At 41.2% G+C, this 17,167-nt stretch overlaps 5 protein-coding genes across 5 annotated transcripts; 4 read left to right on the forward strand and 1 right to left on the reverse strand.

The window, feature by feature from the left end:
- Nucleotides 1-1,795: 1,795 nt before the first annotated feature.
- LOC18010220 (transmembrane protein 256 homolog) lies at nt 1,796-2,449 on the reverse strand. Its single transcript, XM_024160441.1, has 4 exons — nt 2,371-2,449; nt 2,235-2,305; nt 2,048-2,128; nt 1,796-1,855 (listed from the first exon to the last, which is right to left on the reverse strand). The coding sequence occupies exons 1-4, from the start codon at nt 2,408-2,410 to the stop codon at nt 1,796-1,798; spliced, it is 252 nt and encodes an 83-aa protein (XP_024016209.1). The 5' UTR covers nt 2,411-2,449.
- Nucleotides 2,450-4,226: 1,777 nt separating this feature from the next.
- Nucleotides 4,227-5,185, forward strand: LOC18010278. Its single transcript, XM_006391530.2, has one exon. The coding sequence runs from the start codon at nt 4,461-4,463 to the stop codon at nt 5,079-5,081; it is 621 nt and encodes a 206-aa protein (XP_006391592.1). The 5' UTR covers nt 4,227-4,460; the 3' UTR covers nt 5,082-5,185.
- A 2,782-nt stretch (nt 5,186-7,967) lies between these two features.
- On the forward strand, nt 7,968-10,694 carry LOC18010294 (probable lysophospholipase BODYGUARD 1). Its single transcript, XM_006391531.2, has 4 exons — nt 7,968-8,675; nt 9,240-9,571; nt 9,685-9,884; nt 10,135-10,694. Exons 1-4 carry the CDS (start codon nt 8,111-8,113, stop codon nt 10,478-10,480), a joined length of 1,443 nt encoding a protein of 480 aa, XP_006391593.1. The 5' UTR covers nt 7,968-8,110; the 3' UTR covers nt 10,481-10,694.
- Nucleotides 10,695-12,137: 1,443 nt separating this feature from the next.
- On the forward strand, nt 12,138-13,124 carry LOC112089695. Its single transcript, XM_024160446.1, has one exon. The coding sequence runs from the start codon at nt 12,138-12,140 to the stop codon at nt 13,122-13,124; it is 987 nt and encodes a 328-aa protein (XP_024016214.1).
- A 1,464-nt stretch (nt 13,125-14,588) lies between these two features.
- On the forward strand, nt 14,589-16,840 carry LOC112089703. The gene is made up of 3 exons (XM_024160453.1): nt 14,589-14,790; nt 15,145-16,343; nt 16,448-16,840. Exons 1-3 carry the CDS (start codon nt 14,589-14,591, stop codon nt 16,838-16,840), a joined length of 1,794 nt encoding a protein of 597 aa, XP_024016221.1.
- Nucleotides 16,841-17,167: the final 327 nt, after the last annotated feature.

Here is a 17,167-nt window from a genome sequence, read left to right on the forward strand (position 1 = left end):
ATTATGAAGTCTACTTGTTTCGTCTGCATACGAAGTCTACTTTCAGGTTACTTTTGTAGTTTGACCAAAAACGTAAAGGTCATTTCTGTGTTTGACTTCTGTTTTTCAAAAATTAAAAAATTTAAAAAATTCCAAAAAGCTTCAGTAAACTTCACAAAGAAGTCTACAAACTGTAGACTTCTCTGGGAAGTCTACTTATTGTGTTCGGTCAAACTTAGAAGGAATATTTTTTTGAGTAGACTTCATTGTGAAGTCTACTAAAAAATTCAATTGCAAAAATAACATATTTTGTTCCGTAGACTTCTATTTAAAAAGTAGACTTCAAAAGTAGACTGTCAGAGAAGTCTACTCTTACATGAAGTCTACAATAGAAGTCTACTATGTTAGTCAATGCATTGGTCAATTGCTAAAGTAACCTTTTTTACCTGAATTCTACTCCTGAAGTCTACTGAAGCAAAAGTCAACAGATTGGTCAATTGCAAAAATAACCTTTTTTTAGTAGACTTCATTTGTAGACTTCTCAATGAAAAAGTAGACTTCTCCTCCAGTCTACATTTGAAGTCTAATGTAAAAGTCTATTTTACTATGGTTTTTTAAAAACGCGTTTTAAGGAAATGTATAAACTATTTTTCAAATTTTTTGGTTCAGAATTGCTTCTTAGTAAGTGATTGAACTATCCAGTGAATTTTATCTCATTTCATTGGATATTTATTGCTAAATCAGAAGTTTCGATTTTTAAGGTACTTAGCTTATCAAAGTAGACTTCGTCGTGAAGTCTACATTCTAAGTCTGCAATAGAAGTCTACGTTTTGACGTTTTTGTAAAATCGCGTTTTAAGCAAATTTATAAATTATTTTTCAATTGTTTTTGTTTATAATTGTTTCTTAGTTAGTGATTGAACTACCTAGTGATTTTTATTCCATTTCATTGAATATTTATTGTTGAATCAGAAGTTTCGATTTTTAAGGTACTAAGCTTATCAAAGTAGACTTCGTCGTGAAGTCTACATTCTAAGTCTGCAATAGAAGTCTACGTTTTGACGTTTTTGTAAAAACGCATTTTAAGCAAATTTATAAATTATTTTTCAATTGTTTTTGTTTATAATTGTTTCTTAGTTAGTGATTGAACTACCTAGTGATTTTTATTCCGTTTCATTGAATATTTATTGTTGAATCAGAAGTTTCGATTTTTAAGGTACTAAGCTTATCAAAGTAGACTTCGTCGTGAAGTCTACTTTGATAAAAAAAGTCTCTATGCGGTTTATATGTTTATTTTTTCAGAGAATGGCTCAAATTCTAGTTGTGTACGGTGAGTGGAAGTTTAAGGAGAATTCATGGCATTTTGTTATAGTACACAAGCAATTAAAGTGACATAAGCTAATTTTAAAACATTGTCGTGGACACACTTGGTAAGAGACAATATATGCAAGTATTTTGTTATGTGCATTCAAGAGTTTCGATCATTTTTACGGCTTATTATCATATCCCTTAAAAAAAAAACTAAGAAGATCTCCATATAATAACATCAATTTGCATTACATGATGAACATGGTTTACAGATCAACGATGGATCTATAAATTGTTGAAATTCATTCTTACAAAACAAATAGAACTGAAGATTTGAAATTCATGGTTACAAAACCTAACCAGACGTAGAATCAAATAAAGTAGGTGCCTAAAGACAAAACATAAACTTCCAATATCAAAGTTTATTCCCGATTACAAAATCACTACTTTGACGATTAACTATTTGAAGAAGCCTTTATGAACCAGTTCATAAGAGTTCCCAACAAACATTACGTGGGGGTGACTTGAATGTTCTCCATGGCATTTTGAAACCCACAGAAAGCACGAGCCTAAAAAATCCAAACAGAGAGTGTCGGCTTCATGATATTTCATGGCCCAGCATATTTCACACTTTTCAAGCAACATATGTAAGTGAAATCCTCACCTCTGGAACTTGGACATCATTCAAGAATCTAGCAACCAAATTCTCCAAAACAATTCCATCTGATGCGACAAAAACGCAAGAACATGGTTCTTCTTACAATATTTGGATATTTGGTGCTAGGAGCAGAGACAAGAGCAGTAGTGTGTACCAAATGGTAAAGAGAAGCCGTTTGCCACACCTGAAAGATCATAACTTTTTTAAGACAAATCAAAACTAAATCCAACAAAAAATGAAAAACTAAGATAGCTGAATGTAAAAAAGCAACCAAATTCAAAATCTTTGACCTGTTTGTAAGAAGGGTTCTCTGGCTTAAATACATGAGCCCCATAAGTTCCTAAACCAAGAGCAGCCATACCTACAGTAGACATAATCAGTCTCTACCTTCCTTACAACAATCAAATCAGAGACATTTCTTCTTACCCGAAACGGCAGCGACTTTGTGCCATATCCTAGGATCCATCGACCGTCTTCCTCTGAACTCTCTTAACCTAAGCCCAAAACCTAAGCAAATACGAGTTTGAATGACATTACAATCCTACACAACTAAAAGAAGAAGCTTTACATTTACAAAGTCGCAGAAAATAAACTGAAACACTCTGCAGATTTTGTCTCTTTTCGATGGCTACTTACATTTTAAGAGTCAAAAGCTCAGGATCTCCAGGTCCTGTCCCAACTAAATACACAACTCCTGGTCCACAATCACCGCTTCTGCATCCTTAGAAACCGCACCAAACAAAATGAGATTCCATCTGAAACACCCAAAAACCATAAATCCATTTCATAAATAAAGATCTGCAAGAAGAAAATACAAAGAAGGAAGATAATTGTATGTCGTTTTCCCTAACGAAGACTTCATCTGCTAAGAACAGTAGATGAAATGAAGATTCAACCTCAAACAAAAACTATCGAATATAACAAATCATCAAGAGATTCAAAGTGATTCACATCAAATCCAATAAAAAAAGAGTGAACAATAAAAAAAGCTAGAAGAGAAGAAATCAAAACAAATCAAAACTGAGTTAATACCTGAAAGTTGTGGAATCACGCTTAGAGATCTTTTCACCAACGGATCTGGCGAAGGTGGAGGCTGTTCGACAGAAAGAGTGACATCCAACGGTGTGAGAAGAGTCAGATAAGTCTAGCTGGATGGTGAGAAGAGAGGCGAGAGAGGGGAGCACGAGCGGCGAGAGAAGCGAACGAGAGCGTCGAGCGATGCGCCGTTTAGGAAAGAGGGGAGAGTTTTCTTTTTCACTAAAAAATTAGGGTTACAACTATATATATATATATATGAGACAAAAAAATTTGGTTAAGATATTATTTTTGGTTTAATTTTAGTTTAAATTGCGATTAGGTTAATTTATTCGGTTTAGCAGACTTCAATATAGAAGTCTACAACTTTTAAAACCTAAATAATAAATTTTCTTCTACTTAATTTAAAAACATAAATTTCCATTTAGCAATATGAAAAATAATTTTTGTACATTTGTGTTACGATTACGGAATTTATGAATGTAAATTTGATACCAAAATAATATTTTCTAAATTTTAAAATTAAATTTCCAGATTTAATTACTTAGTAGACTTCATTTCGATAAAAGAAGTCTACTATTACACTTCTTTCTCTCTTTAATAGACTTCGTCAGGGTGTAAACGGTAATTAAGACATCCGTTTTTTGTTTACTCATACAGGATTAAATGGTTTTTTCACTACCCCTTTAGGTTATTTTTTCAGGGGTCTACTTTTGTATTCAAAATCAAGTTTTAGATTATTTTTAGCAAAAACTTCTTTTATTAAAGGGGAAGTTGGAAAAAAGACTTCCACGGTTCCACCGATACCTCTTCGTAGATCTTTGGACTTTATTTTTATGATTAACTAGTTATTTTAGGATTCAATGGGAGTGGACTGGACCCATGCATTACTCTGCCTTTTCTTTTACTTTTTTTTTTAAAAAAAAAACTTTTTTCTCTCTTCTCCTTTGGTCTATATAATATGAATCGACCTATATATTCTTTATAGCCCGCCCAACTCTTTTTCTTTTTGGGATATCACAAGCCACTAAAAAAAATTCCACGATTAGTGGCTATCTGCTTCTTTCATCCATGCTTTTAAGGAATATGTAAACGGAAGTTAAGATATAGTATATCAAATGGATGGCGATATGGAAGTGTAGGTTTAAAGTCACTTGTCACAATAGCGAACGATTTTTTCGCCTTTTAATTTATTATACAGTATGTTCATCACCAACGAACAAAAGAGATAAACAGTAATAGCATGACTCCAAAACAAAAAGTAAAATAAAAATAAGCTAAAACAGTATTAAAATCAAAAGCAAAGAAGATTCCACTGCGTTTTCAATTGATGTACGCGGCTTTAATGTTCACATACTTTGTCTCATGTTTTTCTATTAAATAAGAAGGATTATAAAGGAAGCTCTCACTCTCTCACCTTGACCGACCTTGATAACTAGACCATATAGAGACCAAAACTAAGAAGAGCACATAAGTCGAGCATGGGGAACTGTTTATTCGGAGGGTTGGGCGACGAGCAAGACTTATCGATCAAAGTCATAAAATCCGACGGAGGAGTTCTCGAGTACTACTCCCCCGTCACCGCAGGCTCCGTGTACCTCGAATTCTCAGGCCATGCTATTTTCTCGGCCCTTGATATCCTCTGGAAACCCTTGCCTCACCACCACCACCTCGTCCCCGGTCAGTCATACTATCTCTTGCCCAATATTGTCTCCGATGACGAGTTAAAGACTTTTGTCGGAAACTGCCACGTAAGATCCAACAGCGAGTCCTTGCCTGCGATAACTCCGTACAGAATGTCTCTGGATTACAACCACAGGGTGTTGAAGAGATCATACACAGACGTATTTTCAAGAAACATCGACACGAGGACCCGACAAAAGGAGAAAAGGACGAAGAGGAAGCGTACGAGCAACAAAGGTGGAATATGGAAAGCGAAGCTGGTCATAAACACGGAAGAGCTGTTGCAAATATTGTCAGAAGATGGAAGAACAAATGAGCTGATAGAGACTGTGAGAGCTGTGGCCAAGGGTGAAAACGACGTCGCATCAAGCATCACAAGTGGGTCGTCTGAGATTGACTTGTCGGTGGTACATGTCTAGATTTTACATCTTATGGCAGATTTGCTGACAGTTGCATGTATCTAAATGTATGTGGTTACTGGTTAATGAGTTTACTTGGCATGTATTAACAGAAAAAAGTAAAGTTACTTGCCTTAATCAATATTTAACCCATAGAATAATTAGCCAAATATATGGGCTCCCGAGGCCAATATGGGATGTGAATCGCCAGTCTCCAACTTGGGCTTTTATTGTATTTTGCGAGCATTCGACAGGAACCAAACCGAGCTTTAGTGAATTCAGTTTTGATTTGGTTAGGGAATATGGAAAGTTAGCTTTCACAATCTCTCCGTTCCGCTCCGCAATCCCACATCGAGTGTCAGGTTGCCGAAATTAGAGATAAATTGCTTAGAGACTATCAAATAGCCGCCATGGATAAGATCTCTCTTCCTCTCTGCTCTTCCCTACCAACATACTCTGCTTTACTACATTAGTGGACAGTGGACACAGATACACACACAAAAGGGTGTGAGAGAATACTTACAAGTTTCCATTTTGTTTGCGTCTTCAATAAATTCACTTGGGGTGTTATTCGTTTAGTTTCTTTTTAGCTCTGCTTTATTTGCGTGGACTAGAAACTTTGGTATCCTTGTGTGGACTATGATCCATTTATAATTATCATACGTCCACCCAAGCCCATTTCACTGAGGCCTATTTTCATACAGGTAAATTAATTTTTACAACTCAAAGTAATAACTAAATATTCTTTTAGAGCACCTCCATTGGAAATGTCTGACTTGATATCTACAATAGTAAAAAAAAAAAGAGAAATAAAAATTTGAGATATCTCCAATAATTGAGAAACCCACCCAACAATATATGAGATACAAAAAAAAAGTGTGTTAAGGACTTAAGGTACCTTATGTCAATGTGTACCCCAAAAAAAAGAAATTGTAAATGTGTAATTTAATTTAATACCTTATCAATTGAAGAAAAAAATGTAAAACGACAAAAAATACCTTAAGATGTGTGTGTGTGTGAGAGACAGATTGGAATTCGTATATATCCTGAATACCCTATGGGCTATGGCTAATCAAATACCAAGTGCCATTATATTTGACTATGGACCTATGGTAAAGTAAATGGATTAAATAATTAGCAAATGGGGATAAATAATATAGGGCAGGAACATTTTCAAGTTTCAAAAGATGCGAAACAATAAATTAAAGTGAACTCCCTACCAAACTCCCTCAACATAGCATTTATGGCTTCTTAGTCTTTTGACCTTTTTCCATCGCATACTTTTTTTATTTGTTATTAGTCACTCAGTCTTGTCAGTCCAAACCAATTCTAACGCTACATGTTGGAATGGACACATATAAATTATGGCAGTCGTCGGTGACTACTGCATTACACTTGTGTGTCACTGCTTGTAACATTACAGTTGTAGCTACCTCTTATTCCTAACATTCAACTTTTTCTTATGCTCTATCGAAACAGCTCCATATGGTTGAGTTTGAGCAAGCGTTACACCAAATCTTTCTAGCTACACCCTTAAACGTATGTACGATATCAGAATTCACATGCATGACTGTTAGTGAATTTTCCAGTGCTTAGACCACCGGATGGTGTAAGATAACAAATCTATGGTGATACATAAATAAAATTCAAGGGTTGTTATAAAAGAAAAAGATTTATAGATCTAAATGTCTCCATCAATAACTTGTCGTATATTATGATTGAACTTAGAAGCAAACAGATATCGTTTGGTTAATATGTATAAATATAGGCTCTGCGGCAGCTTTTTAATTATGTGACGCAAGACTTTTAATTTTTAAACCCTCTTAAACATAGCACATTGTTTCACGTTCCTTAATATACCCGCTCATTTCTCATACAACTGCAAGCACTCGAATATTTCAACTTCATTGATATTTCCCCAACAGATCTTCGAGAAAATGGTATAATTAAGTATAACTAATGGGCAAGGAGATGCGATTAAGCGTGGCTTGAGACCACCGCACACGTCCTTCTTCGTTATGCAATATATATCAATACTATATATGTATACTGACAGTCTAACTCTTAAACTTGTTTTTCCAAAATGTGTATACATATTATAGAATTGTCTAAAAACAGGTCAGCTAGGCTGTTTAGATGGGCATGTGGGCATTCAGAGTGATGGCTTTGAGTTAGATGGCCACATGTCATCATTTCACTTCTCATTCTTCTTATCTCGCTATCAACATTTACAGTTTACATCCTCTGCCATTACTTCAATGATTTGATGTATACATTAGTTTCAGCTTCACAAACAATGTATCTCATATATTATTCATATAGATCCAGTTAGTTGCGCTCTTTTAGTTTGAGACCCCAAAAGTCATCAACCGGCCAAAGCCCTCATTAATGGTCTTACCAAACAAAACATATAGGAGTATTATTATTCATGACTATCTACGATTTTCATTGTTTTTTTTGTTCTTTTTTAAACGGTTTTGATTGCTTGAAACATATATTTTGGTGTCTGCTTAGCATGTTGTTTTTAAATGAAACATTTCTATGGTATGTTTGTTCATCAAATATTTGTTCAAGTTGGAAATGTAAACGAAAATCGAACTACATTTTTTTCTAAATATATAGAACATAATTCTAACATAAACGCAAAGGAACCCTAGCTACATGCATGGTGGCTTGACTGAGTTTATGTGTGAGTAAGTAGCTATAGTAGCATTTTGGAACATCGCCGGGCCAATGGACACCACATGTTGCCAAGTATTTGATGTTTTGAGTGATATAAATAAAAAGAGAGAAAGAAATTAAGTGATGTGTTAGTATGGGCTGGAAATGCGTGGTCGAGTGCTGAGAAAGTTACGAAAGGAAGAGAGGCTACGAAGAAGATTCAACGGCCACCCAATTTCATCATTTGGCCAACAATGTATGTTAAATGCGATCAATAAATTTCATCTATCTGCCACCTGTTCTCTCTCTCTCCATTAACTTCAGTATTATAATTTTTTTTCTCTCTCTCTCTGTTACATACATCACCATCATACAATTTACATACATACATGCTCTCCTCCACAAGACTTAGACTCCACAGCATGGGATTTTCACGGTGGCTCAACCGCACCGTGGGCTTCTTCGTCTTCTCCATCCTCGACATTGTCGATTTCTTGCTTTGCTTCACCTACAAGACGCTTGATTTTTTCTTCGAGTCCGAGTGGAAACCCTGCTACTGTTGTCCGCCGCCCGAGGCCAAACCAGCGGCGGCCGGAGGGAGCAGAGGCGGGAAGATGATAGTGTCGGAAAGATTAGGAGAGTATTCGAAGGTGGTCTCGCTCACAAGGACAAAGATCCATTTGGATGAGATTTCCGACACGCTCTACTCACGCCCTTCACTCCTCACAAGGCTCACTAAGCTGGTGAAGTGCTTTGAGAAGAATGCTGTGGAATGCTGTGATGAGTCCAAGAAGAGATCATCACTGACTAAGAAGACATTACTGACTGTGAACTCCACGGTGGTCGAGAAGTTACAAAGAACACCAAGATGGTCTGATTGCCATTGCACTTTCTGCACTTCTTGGCTTTCCTCTTCCAACCATTCTCTCTTTGTCAATGTCCAACAACCCAAAGGTACTTTATATATATATATTCACCTTTTGATGCTCTATACATTTTATATAATGTAACAATATAAGATTGGGTGCATAATCTCAATCCCCTGTTTCCTGGTCCTGTTTTGAAATTTGAATACATTTTCCCTTTCGGCTCTCTCTCTTTCTCTCACACTCTAGTGTCTCGTGCAGCATGCATTCTCATCTGAGAGCAGTAATAAATTCTAATGGGAAAGAATAAACAAAAGGTTGGATTATTCTTGGTTACAAAAGAATGCTACCTTAGTATTAAATCAAAGAACCATCCTTAATGGATTAACTGTATTATGCATTCTATTTGGGTTTCACACTAGTACATTATAAGTCCTTAATTATTGAAATAAATGGAAAGTCGCGCTTGATTATGATTAAACATCATTTTCATATGAATTGCCTTCAAAGATAAAAGGAGGCCATTAATTCTTTTAAAAAACAAGAAAAACGTAGAGGAAACTCCAATTGTAAGCCAAATACTTTACTTGTAATGAACAACATAAATGTTATTTTTCTTATGCTAAAGTGATAATAATATTTGAATGTGCAGACAACAAGGCACAAGAGAACGTAGTGTTCATACATGGGTTCTTATCATCATCCACGTTTTGGACGGAGACTCTGTTTCCAAACTTCTCAGACTCAGCCAAATCGAATTATAGGTTCCTAGCAGTGGATTTGTTGGGGTACGGAAAAAGCCCAAAGCCGAATGATTCGTTGTATACATTGAAAGAGCATTTAGAGATGATAGAGAGATCAGTGATCTCTCAGTTCAGACTCAAAACATTCCACGTAGTGGCTCACTCCTTAGGCTGCATCTTGGCTCTTGCCCTCGCGGTTAAACACCCAGGAGCCATCAAGTCACTCACTCTATTGGCTCCTGTGAGTCATGACTCAAACTATATAAATGCCTCAAACTTTAGCTCAACAATCCTTAGTACTGGTAGAATAGTATTGTAACTGATACATATATATGTGAAAATGTGAAAATGCAGCCATATTATTCGGTGCCAAAGGGAGTGCAAGCGACGCAATATGTGATGAGAAGAGTGGCGCCCAAAGAAGTGTGGCCTCCGATGGCCTTTGGCGCCTCAGTGGCTAGCTGGTACGAGCACGTTAGCCGCACCGTCAGTCTCGTGCTATGCAAGAACCACCACTTGTTGGAATTTCTCACCAAGCTACTCACCAGAAACAGGTACCTAGCTACCTATTCATTCTTCTACCAAAATAATAGATTAGACGTAGCGCAATTAATGTAGGCGGCCGGAGAACTTTGAATCTCGTCTTCAGTTGACGTTTGAGATGTGAGGAAAATGTATACATAGTGACATGAGAAAATTGTACATAAACTACTAAATGCGCATAAAATTTTATTTCACCTATCTTACTAATACTAATAATCGATAAAAGCAATGAATATAATGGGATGCTGATGATATATGCAGAATGCGGACGTACTTAATAGAAGGGTTCTTGTGTCACACACACAATGCGTCGTGGCACACATTACACAACATCATTTTCGGGTCCGGGAGCAAAGTGGAAGCTTATCTGGACCATGTCCGTGACAACTTGGACTGTGAGGTCACAATCTTCCACGGCGGTCGGGACGAGCTGATCCCCGTGGATTGCAGCTACGGCGTCAAGAGAAAAGTGCCACGTGCTAGGATCCACGTCGTCCCCGACAAAGACCACATCACCATTGTTGTTGGGAGGCAGAAGGAATTCGCTCGTGAGCTTGAACTCATCTGGCGCAGATCCACTACTACTCCTCAACGTCATTCAGATTAAGTAACCTTTTTTTCGTTTAAGTATATATACATATATATAAATACCAAATCCCAACTACTATTTTTCGAATCACCATTTTATACCCATTAATCTACTTTTTCATATTTCGGTCACTTGTTCCTATTAATGAAGAAAGAAAAACATTATATGTTCCTATTAACAAATGGTAACGAGAAATTCTTAGTGGGTGCTTAACTTTTAATCATTTGGTATTTGTCGAAAAATTGTAAAAGCAAGAGTCTCAATGTGATCAGGTCAAGGATAAGACCTTCTTTTTTTTTTCCCGAAATGGGCCTTCATGATCAAGGATAATAATACATAGCAGAAGAATAGGATAATGTGACAAAGTTACACATTCCTAAACGATTGAGACCCAAAACAAACTTAAATAGTTACGATCGATTATAGGAAAACTTCCTTTTACCTAGGTGAGAGATGGGTGGTTCTCTTCGAGTGGCATCGGAGTTACGATCTCTTCTCGAATCCTTTTTCTGTTTGTCAGTGTTGGAGATGAAAACCACACCTCGGTTTTCTCCGGTACAAACCGAGATCGGCGAAATGTAAGTCCGGTTTACGAAGGATTGTACCGGGAAGACTGGGCTTAGTGAAATCTTGGGCCGAATACAGCTCATTAAGCTGAGGTCGGCGAGAAGCTTCTCGAAGGAATGGAGAAGCTTCCGAGTTCGGTCAAAAATAGGAAAGCTTCCTATTTGAAAAAGGAAACGAACATGAGAAAAGGAAAGGAACCGAGAGAAAAGGAAAGTTCTCTCGGTCTCATATCGCTTAAGATGTGCTTGAAGACCGACTTAGAAGATATATATAAAGGGAGACGAATCGACACCAGAGAACAGAAGATATTCCCGAGAAGACTTAGAGACTGAGAGCTCATTACGCTAGACTCTTAGTTGCATTAAGTCTTAGTTCATTATTGTCCATCTAAATAACCGAACTCAGTTGTATTTGCTTGATTTGATCTAATAAAAACTGAGTTTCCGATCTAAAGTACTGTTTTGTCCCTTGTCAATATTCACATATCAACAATTGGCGCGCCAGGTAGGGGGCTTAAACAGATTTCTCAAGTTTTAGATCGGATTTCGGATAGATTGAATCAGCAATGACGGACCAAGCCAACCTTCAGGAGGAAAGAAACCCTCTCGGTGGAGAAAACGCGAACGCTCCAACAGAGCAGGCAGGAGGAACTCCCGGGGAAAACGCTGGAATCGCAGCCGGGCAAACCCCCGCAGCCGTAGGAGGTTATGGAACCGAACTTTTGCTCCAAGTATTCAACGCTCAGTTCGAAGCCATCAACAAAAGGAGCGAGGAACGTTTTAGCCAGATGGCGGCGCAGATCGCTGAGCTCAGTCAAACCCGAACTCCCCTTCGAGTCCGAAACATCATTAAAGACCTTAATATCGACGGAGATCCGGCCGGAACTATGAGGTCTACCGCGGTGGGATCAGCGAACGCACCAGCATCAGATTTAAGTCGAGATGCCGAGTTCGAGGCAATGAAGACTCAACTCCGTTAGATCACGTCAAAGATACACCAAGCAACAAGCGCGGCTCCGGAGATTGAGCGCGTTATTCAAGAAACGCAGAAAACACCCTTCACGCCACGCATAGCAGGAACACCGGTCAAACACATGGAAAAACTTAAGATGAAGGTCTATGAGGGCAATACCGACCCCCGACACTTTTTGACGTCATTCGGCATCTGCATGAAACGATACCAATTCAGAACCGCCGAGGAGAGAGATGCGGTCCAGTGCCAATTGTTTGTGGAAAGCCTGGGGGGAATAGCCCTCGATTGGTTCTCGCGACTCGAGGCGAACTCGATCGACAGCTACAAGGAATTGACAACAGCCTTCGTCAAACACTTCTCGATGTTCATCGGGCAGAACACCAAGAACTCCGAGCTATGGCAAATAACTCAGAGAGCAAGCGAGAGTCTTCGCGATTTCATCCAGCGCTTCAAAACGATTGTCGCCAATTGCACGATCAGCGACGAAGCCGCCCTTCTTTGTCTCCAGAAAGGAGCTCGGATAAAGACTAGCTTCCGTAGCGCGCTCACGCACAACCCCCCTCAGACATTGGAAGATGCGTCACACCGAGCTAACACTTATATCGTCGAAGAAGAAGAAGAAGCCGCCTACGAGCAAAGCTATTCGGCGAAGCAACCCGAACGTTCGAAAGCAACAACTAGTGAACCGCAGTCAGGATACGGTCGAGGGTATGAGAATCGCAAGAAGTTCTACGCTAATGCAATCCAACAACCGAACAAACAGTGGAATAATAAATGGGTCCGCGGTGAAGAAGATCAAGACGAATCATTGTTCTGCGAGTTCCATAACCGCAGAGGCCATAGCACCGAAGAATGCAGACATCTGCGGGAATACTTGCTCGGCCAATATCGAAAGGTGCCGATCTCGGTTGACGACCTCCGACGCTCGAACGCGCCTAAGAGCGGCGGGCAAGTGTCGATCGATGATCTCCGTCGTTCGCACATGCCCCGACCAAACAACGAACAACTTGAAAAAGCCCTAACCAAAGACCCACAAACTCCGCCGGCTTTACCGACGTTGCCACCACCACCACCGAATCCGCCTGCTTTGCCCGAGCAACAAAAACGGAATCGTGATGACTGAGCTCCAGAGAATAACGCTCCTAAGGCACGGAAACGTGTCAACATGATAATGGGAGCCATCGAAGCTTGCAGTTATTCAGTTCGAGCCATCAAAGAATATAGCAGACAGGCCGCCAGCGCACCCAAAGTTCCACACGATCCGCCGAAGGGAACGCCCTTGGTATTTACCGAGGCCGACACAATCGGGTTGCATAAACCGCATAACGACGCTCTCGTCGTCGAGCTACTCCTCGACGATGTCGAAGTTAGCCGCATTCTGGTCGATACGGGCAGTTCGGTCAACATCATCTTCAAGGAAGCACTTGATCAGCTCGAATTGGCATCAGATAGAATCGAGCCGTTTATCGAGCCACTTACCGGTTTCGATGAATAACGATGTATGACGGTCGGGATGGTCAATATTCCGATCTACCTCGGCGGGGTCGCCAAAATTATCCAGTTCCTCATCCTCGACAAACCAGCGATCTACAACGCTATTCTCGGTACGCCTTAGTTACACGCAATGAAGGCGGTCGCCTCAACATATCATCAATGCCTGAAGTTTCCGACTCCCGACGGTGTCTACACTCTCCGAGGAAACCAAGCCATCGCTCGATCGTGCTACATAAACGAATGCAAACTACGTTCGGCCAACCAAGCCTGCGTCATCAGTTCGTTAGGACCAACGAACGAGCTTGTCGTTCAGAAGACAAAGCCTAAGCAGGAGTCGATCGTTCAAGTCTGCATCGACGAACTAAGGCCAGAACGACAAGTCGGAATCGGTGCCGAACTCGACCCAAACATCCGCGAGCCGCTCGTCAACTTTCTGAAACAACACTCGTCAACTTTCGCTTGGTCGGTAGAGGATATGCCCGGGATCGATCCACAAATCGCGTGTCACGAGCTCAACATCGATCCGACGTATAAGCCAATCAAGCAGAAACGCCGAAAGCTTGGACCGGAGAAAGCACAGGCTGTCAACGACGAAGTCGAGCGCTTGCTCAAAGCAGGGTCCATCACCGAAGTAAAATACCCTGATTGGTTAGCAAACCCCGTGGTCGTAAAGAAGAAGAATGGTAAATGGCGGATCTGCGTCGACTTTACTGACCTCAATAAGGCATGTCCGAAAGATAGCTTTCCTTTACCTCATATTGACCGCCTTGTGGAAGCAACTGCCGGGAACGAACTACTCTCGTTTATGGACGCATTCTCCGGGTACAATCAGATTCTTATGCATCCGCAAGATCGTGAGAAGACTTAGAGACTGAGAGCTCATTACGCTAGACTCTTAGTTGCATTAAGTCTTAGTTCGTTATTGTCCATCTAAATAACCGAACTCAGTTGTATTTGCTTGATTTGATCTAATAAAAACCGAGTTTCCGATCTAAAGTACTTTTTTGTCCCTTGTTGATATTCACATATCAACAATTGGCGCGCCAAGTAGACGGCGTTCATCACGGACCGCGGCATCTACTGCTATAAGGTCATGCCCTTCGGCCTGAAGAACGCTGGAGCAACGTACCAACGACTGGTAAATCGGATGTTCGCGAGCCAGCTCAGGCGAACTATGGAAGTTTACATCGATGATATGCTCATAAAGTCACTCATCGCTTCCGATCACGTCCGCCATCTTCGCACATGCTTCGATATTTTGGACCAGTATGGTATGAAGCTTAATCCCACCAAGTGTACGTTCGGCGTGACATCTGGAGAGTTCCTCGGATACATCGTTACACGGCGAGGCATTGAAGCTAATCCAAAATAGATCGCAGCTATTCTCGAGCTCCCATCGCCGACAACCAAACGCGAAGTTCAGCGACTCACCGGACGTATCGCAGCACTTAATCGATTCATATCCAGATCGACGGACAAGTGCTTGCCTTTCTACCAACTTCTTCGCGGTAACAAGCATCTCGAATGGAATGAGAAGTGTGAAGAAGCCTTCGCCGAGCTAAAAAAATATTTGTCCACTCCGCTAGTCTTATCTAAACCTGAAACCGGCGAGACACTTTATCTTTATATCGCGATTTCGGAGTTTGCAGTCAGTAGTGTACTTGTTCGAGAAGATCGTGGCGAGCAGAAGTCAATTTTCTACACAAGCAAATCCCTCGATGGATCGGAGTATCGTTATCCGACTTTGGAGAAATTCGCCTTTGCCGTCGTTATTTCTGCAAGGAAATTACGCCCGTATTTCCAATCTCACGCGATCGTGGTCCTAACCGATCACCCTGTTCGTACTTTCCTCCGTAGCCCAAGTCAGTCCGGACGACTCGCCAAGAGGGCCATCGAACTCAGTGAATACGACATCAAATACCGAGGAAGAACTGCAGCGAAGTCTCAAGTCCTCGCAGATTTCTTGGTCGAACTCCCACCAGAGCTCGTCGAAGCTAATCCGGTCGTACAACCCTGGATCCTTCACGCCGACGGTTCCTCGTCCCATAGAGGATCCAGAGTCGGAATTCGTCTCAAATCACCCGAAGGAGAAGTTATCGAGCAGTCATTTCGACTCGGCTTCCCGGCGTCCAACAACGAAGCATTGATTGCCGGACTACTACTTGCCAAAGGTATCGGCGCCGAGCATATACACGCCTACTGCGACTCTCAACTCGTGGCTAACCAGTTTCACGGCGAATACGAGGCTAAGAACGACCGCATGGACGCATATCTCAAAGTCCTTAAGGATGTTGCTTCAGAGTTCTCTACCTTAGAGCTTACAAAGATACCTCGAGATGAGAATGCAACCGCCGACGCCTTAGCCGCTCTCGCGACTAATTCTGATCCTGACCTTCGGCGAACTATCGCAATTGCAGCAATCGAGCGACCACGTATCGAGCCCGCTCCGAACTGCAACATCATTACAAGACGACGTGATTACGAAGCCCAACCCAATCTCGCTCCACCCCTCACTCGGAAGACGAAACCCAAAGAGGTCGTTCCCGATCCCAACAACGACACAGACGAGCTCAATGATAACGAATCCGATCCCGAAAATGAATCCGAAGGCCAACATGTTCCAATCAATATCGAAGCCGAAGGAGAGGACGAACCCGAAGATTGGACCTTAGAAATCGTGGGATACATCGGAGACGGAACAGTTCCCGCAGATAAATGGGCAGCTCGGCGCCTTAAGGCTCGCGCAGCTCGATATGTGGTCATTAAAGGTACTCTTCTCAGATGGGACGCTTCCGGTGTACTCTTGACTTGTGTTCACGGCAACGACATCATGGAAGTAATGCAGAAGGTTCATAAAGGAGACGGAGGAAATCACTCCGGAGCTCGTCCTTGGCGTTCAAGATAAAAAAACCCGGCTATTACTGGCCTACTATGCTTTCTGACTGCGAAAAGTATACAGCACGCTGCGAGAAGTGCCAACGTCACGGCCCGATGATCAATCTTCCCACCGAGCTCTTGATGACCTCTACCGCACCATATCCTTTCATGCGCTGGGCAATGGACATCATCGGTCCTTTTCGCCGATCTACAACTCAGAAGCAATATGTTCTGGTCGTCACGGATTACTTCACCAAATGGGTCGAAGCCGAAGCATACCCCGAGATTCATGGAATCGATGTCAAGAAGTTCGTCTGGAAGTTCATCATCTGCCGACACAGAGTCTCGTACGAGATCGTTACGGACAACGGAACCCAGTTCACTTCGATCATTTTCACAGATTTTTGTTCCAAGTGGAAGATCCGACTAAGTTTCTCTACCCTGCGATACCCGCAAGGAAACGGATAAGCCGAAGCCACAAACAAGACCATCATTGACGGACTGAAGAAACGACTCGATACCGCTAAGGGAACTTGGGCGAACGAACTTGACGGCGTCTTGTGGTCTCACCGAACTACACCACGACGTTCGACCGGTCAGTCACCATTGTTCCTTGCATATGGCACAGAAGCTATGTGTCCAGCCGAACTCAACGTCCCAAGTATTCGCCGAACTATGCTTACCCAGCAACCCGACGCGAATTACAACATGATGATCGACGCACTCGACTTAGTCGAAGAACATCGCGAACGAGCATTGCTCCGGATACAGAACTACCAGCAACTTGCAGCTCGC

This window comes from Eutrema salsugineum, unplaced genomic scaffold (assembly GCF_000478725.1).
Source record: "Eutrema salsugineum unplaced genomic scaffold, Eutsalg1_0 scaffold_8, whole genome shotgun sequence".
Lineage (NCBI taxonomy): Eukaryota > Viridiplantae > Streptophyta > Magnoliopsida > Brassicales > Brassicaceae > Eutrema > Eutrema salsugineum.

Bases quoted from the DNA above. Each gene is read 5' to 3' on its own strand.
- LOC18010220 (XM_024160441.1), bottom strand. From the start codon at position 2,410: ATGGATCCTAGGATATGGCACAAAGTCGCTGCCGTTTCGG. The intron at 2,306-2,370 runs GTAAGAAGAAAT...TGTCTACTGTAG, and splicing joins CAAAGTCGCTGCCGTTTCGG to GTATGGCTGCTCTTGGTTTA. The intron at 2,129-2,234 runs GTCAAAGATTTT...ATGATCTTTCAG, and splicing joins AGAACCCTTCTTACAAACAG to GTGTGGCAAACGGCTTCTCT.
- LOC18010278 (XM_006391530.2), top strand. From the start codon at position 4,461: ATGGGGAACTGTTTATTCGGAGGGTTGGGCGACGAGCAAGACTTATCG.
- LOC18010294 (XM_006391531.2), top strand. From the start codon at position 8,111: ATGCTCTCCTCCACAAGACTTAGACTCCACAGCATGGGATTTTCACGG. The intron at 8,676-9,239 runs GTACTTTATATA...TTGAATGTGCAG, and splicing joins CAATGTCCAACAACCCAAAG to ACAACAAGGCACAAGAGAAC. The intron at 9,885-10,134 runs GTACCTAGCTAC...TGATATATGCAG, and splicing joins AAGCTACTCACCAGAAACAG to AATGCGGACGTACTTAATAG.
- LOC112089695 (XM_024160446.1), top strand. From the start codon at position 12,138: ATGAAGGTCTATGAGGGCAATACCGACCCCCGACACTTTTTGACGTCA.
- LOC112089703 (XM_024160453.1), top strand. From the start codon at position 14,589: ATGCCCTTCGGCCTGAAGAACGCTGGAGCAACGTACCAACGACTGGTA. The intron at 14,791-15,144 runs GTACGTTCGGCG...CGGAGTTTGCAG, and splicing joins GAAGCTTAATCCCACCAAGT to TCAGTAGTGTACTTGTTCGA. The intron at 16,344-16,447 runs GTTCATAAAGGA...GACTGCGAAAAG, and splicing joins TCATGGAAGTAATGCAGAAG to TATACAGCACGCTGCGAGAA.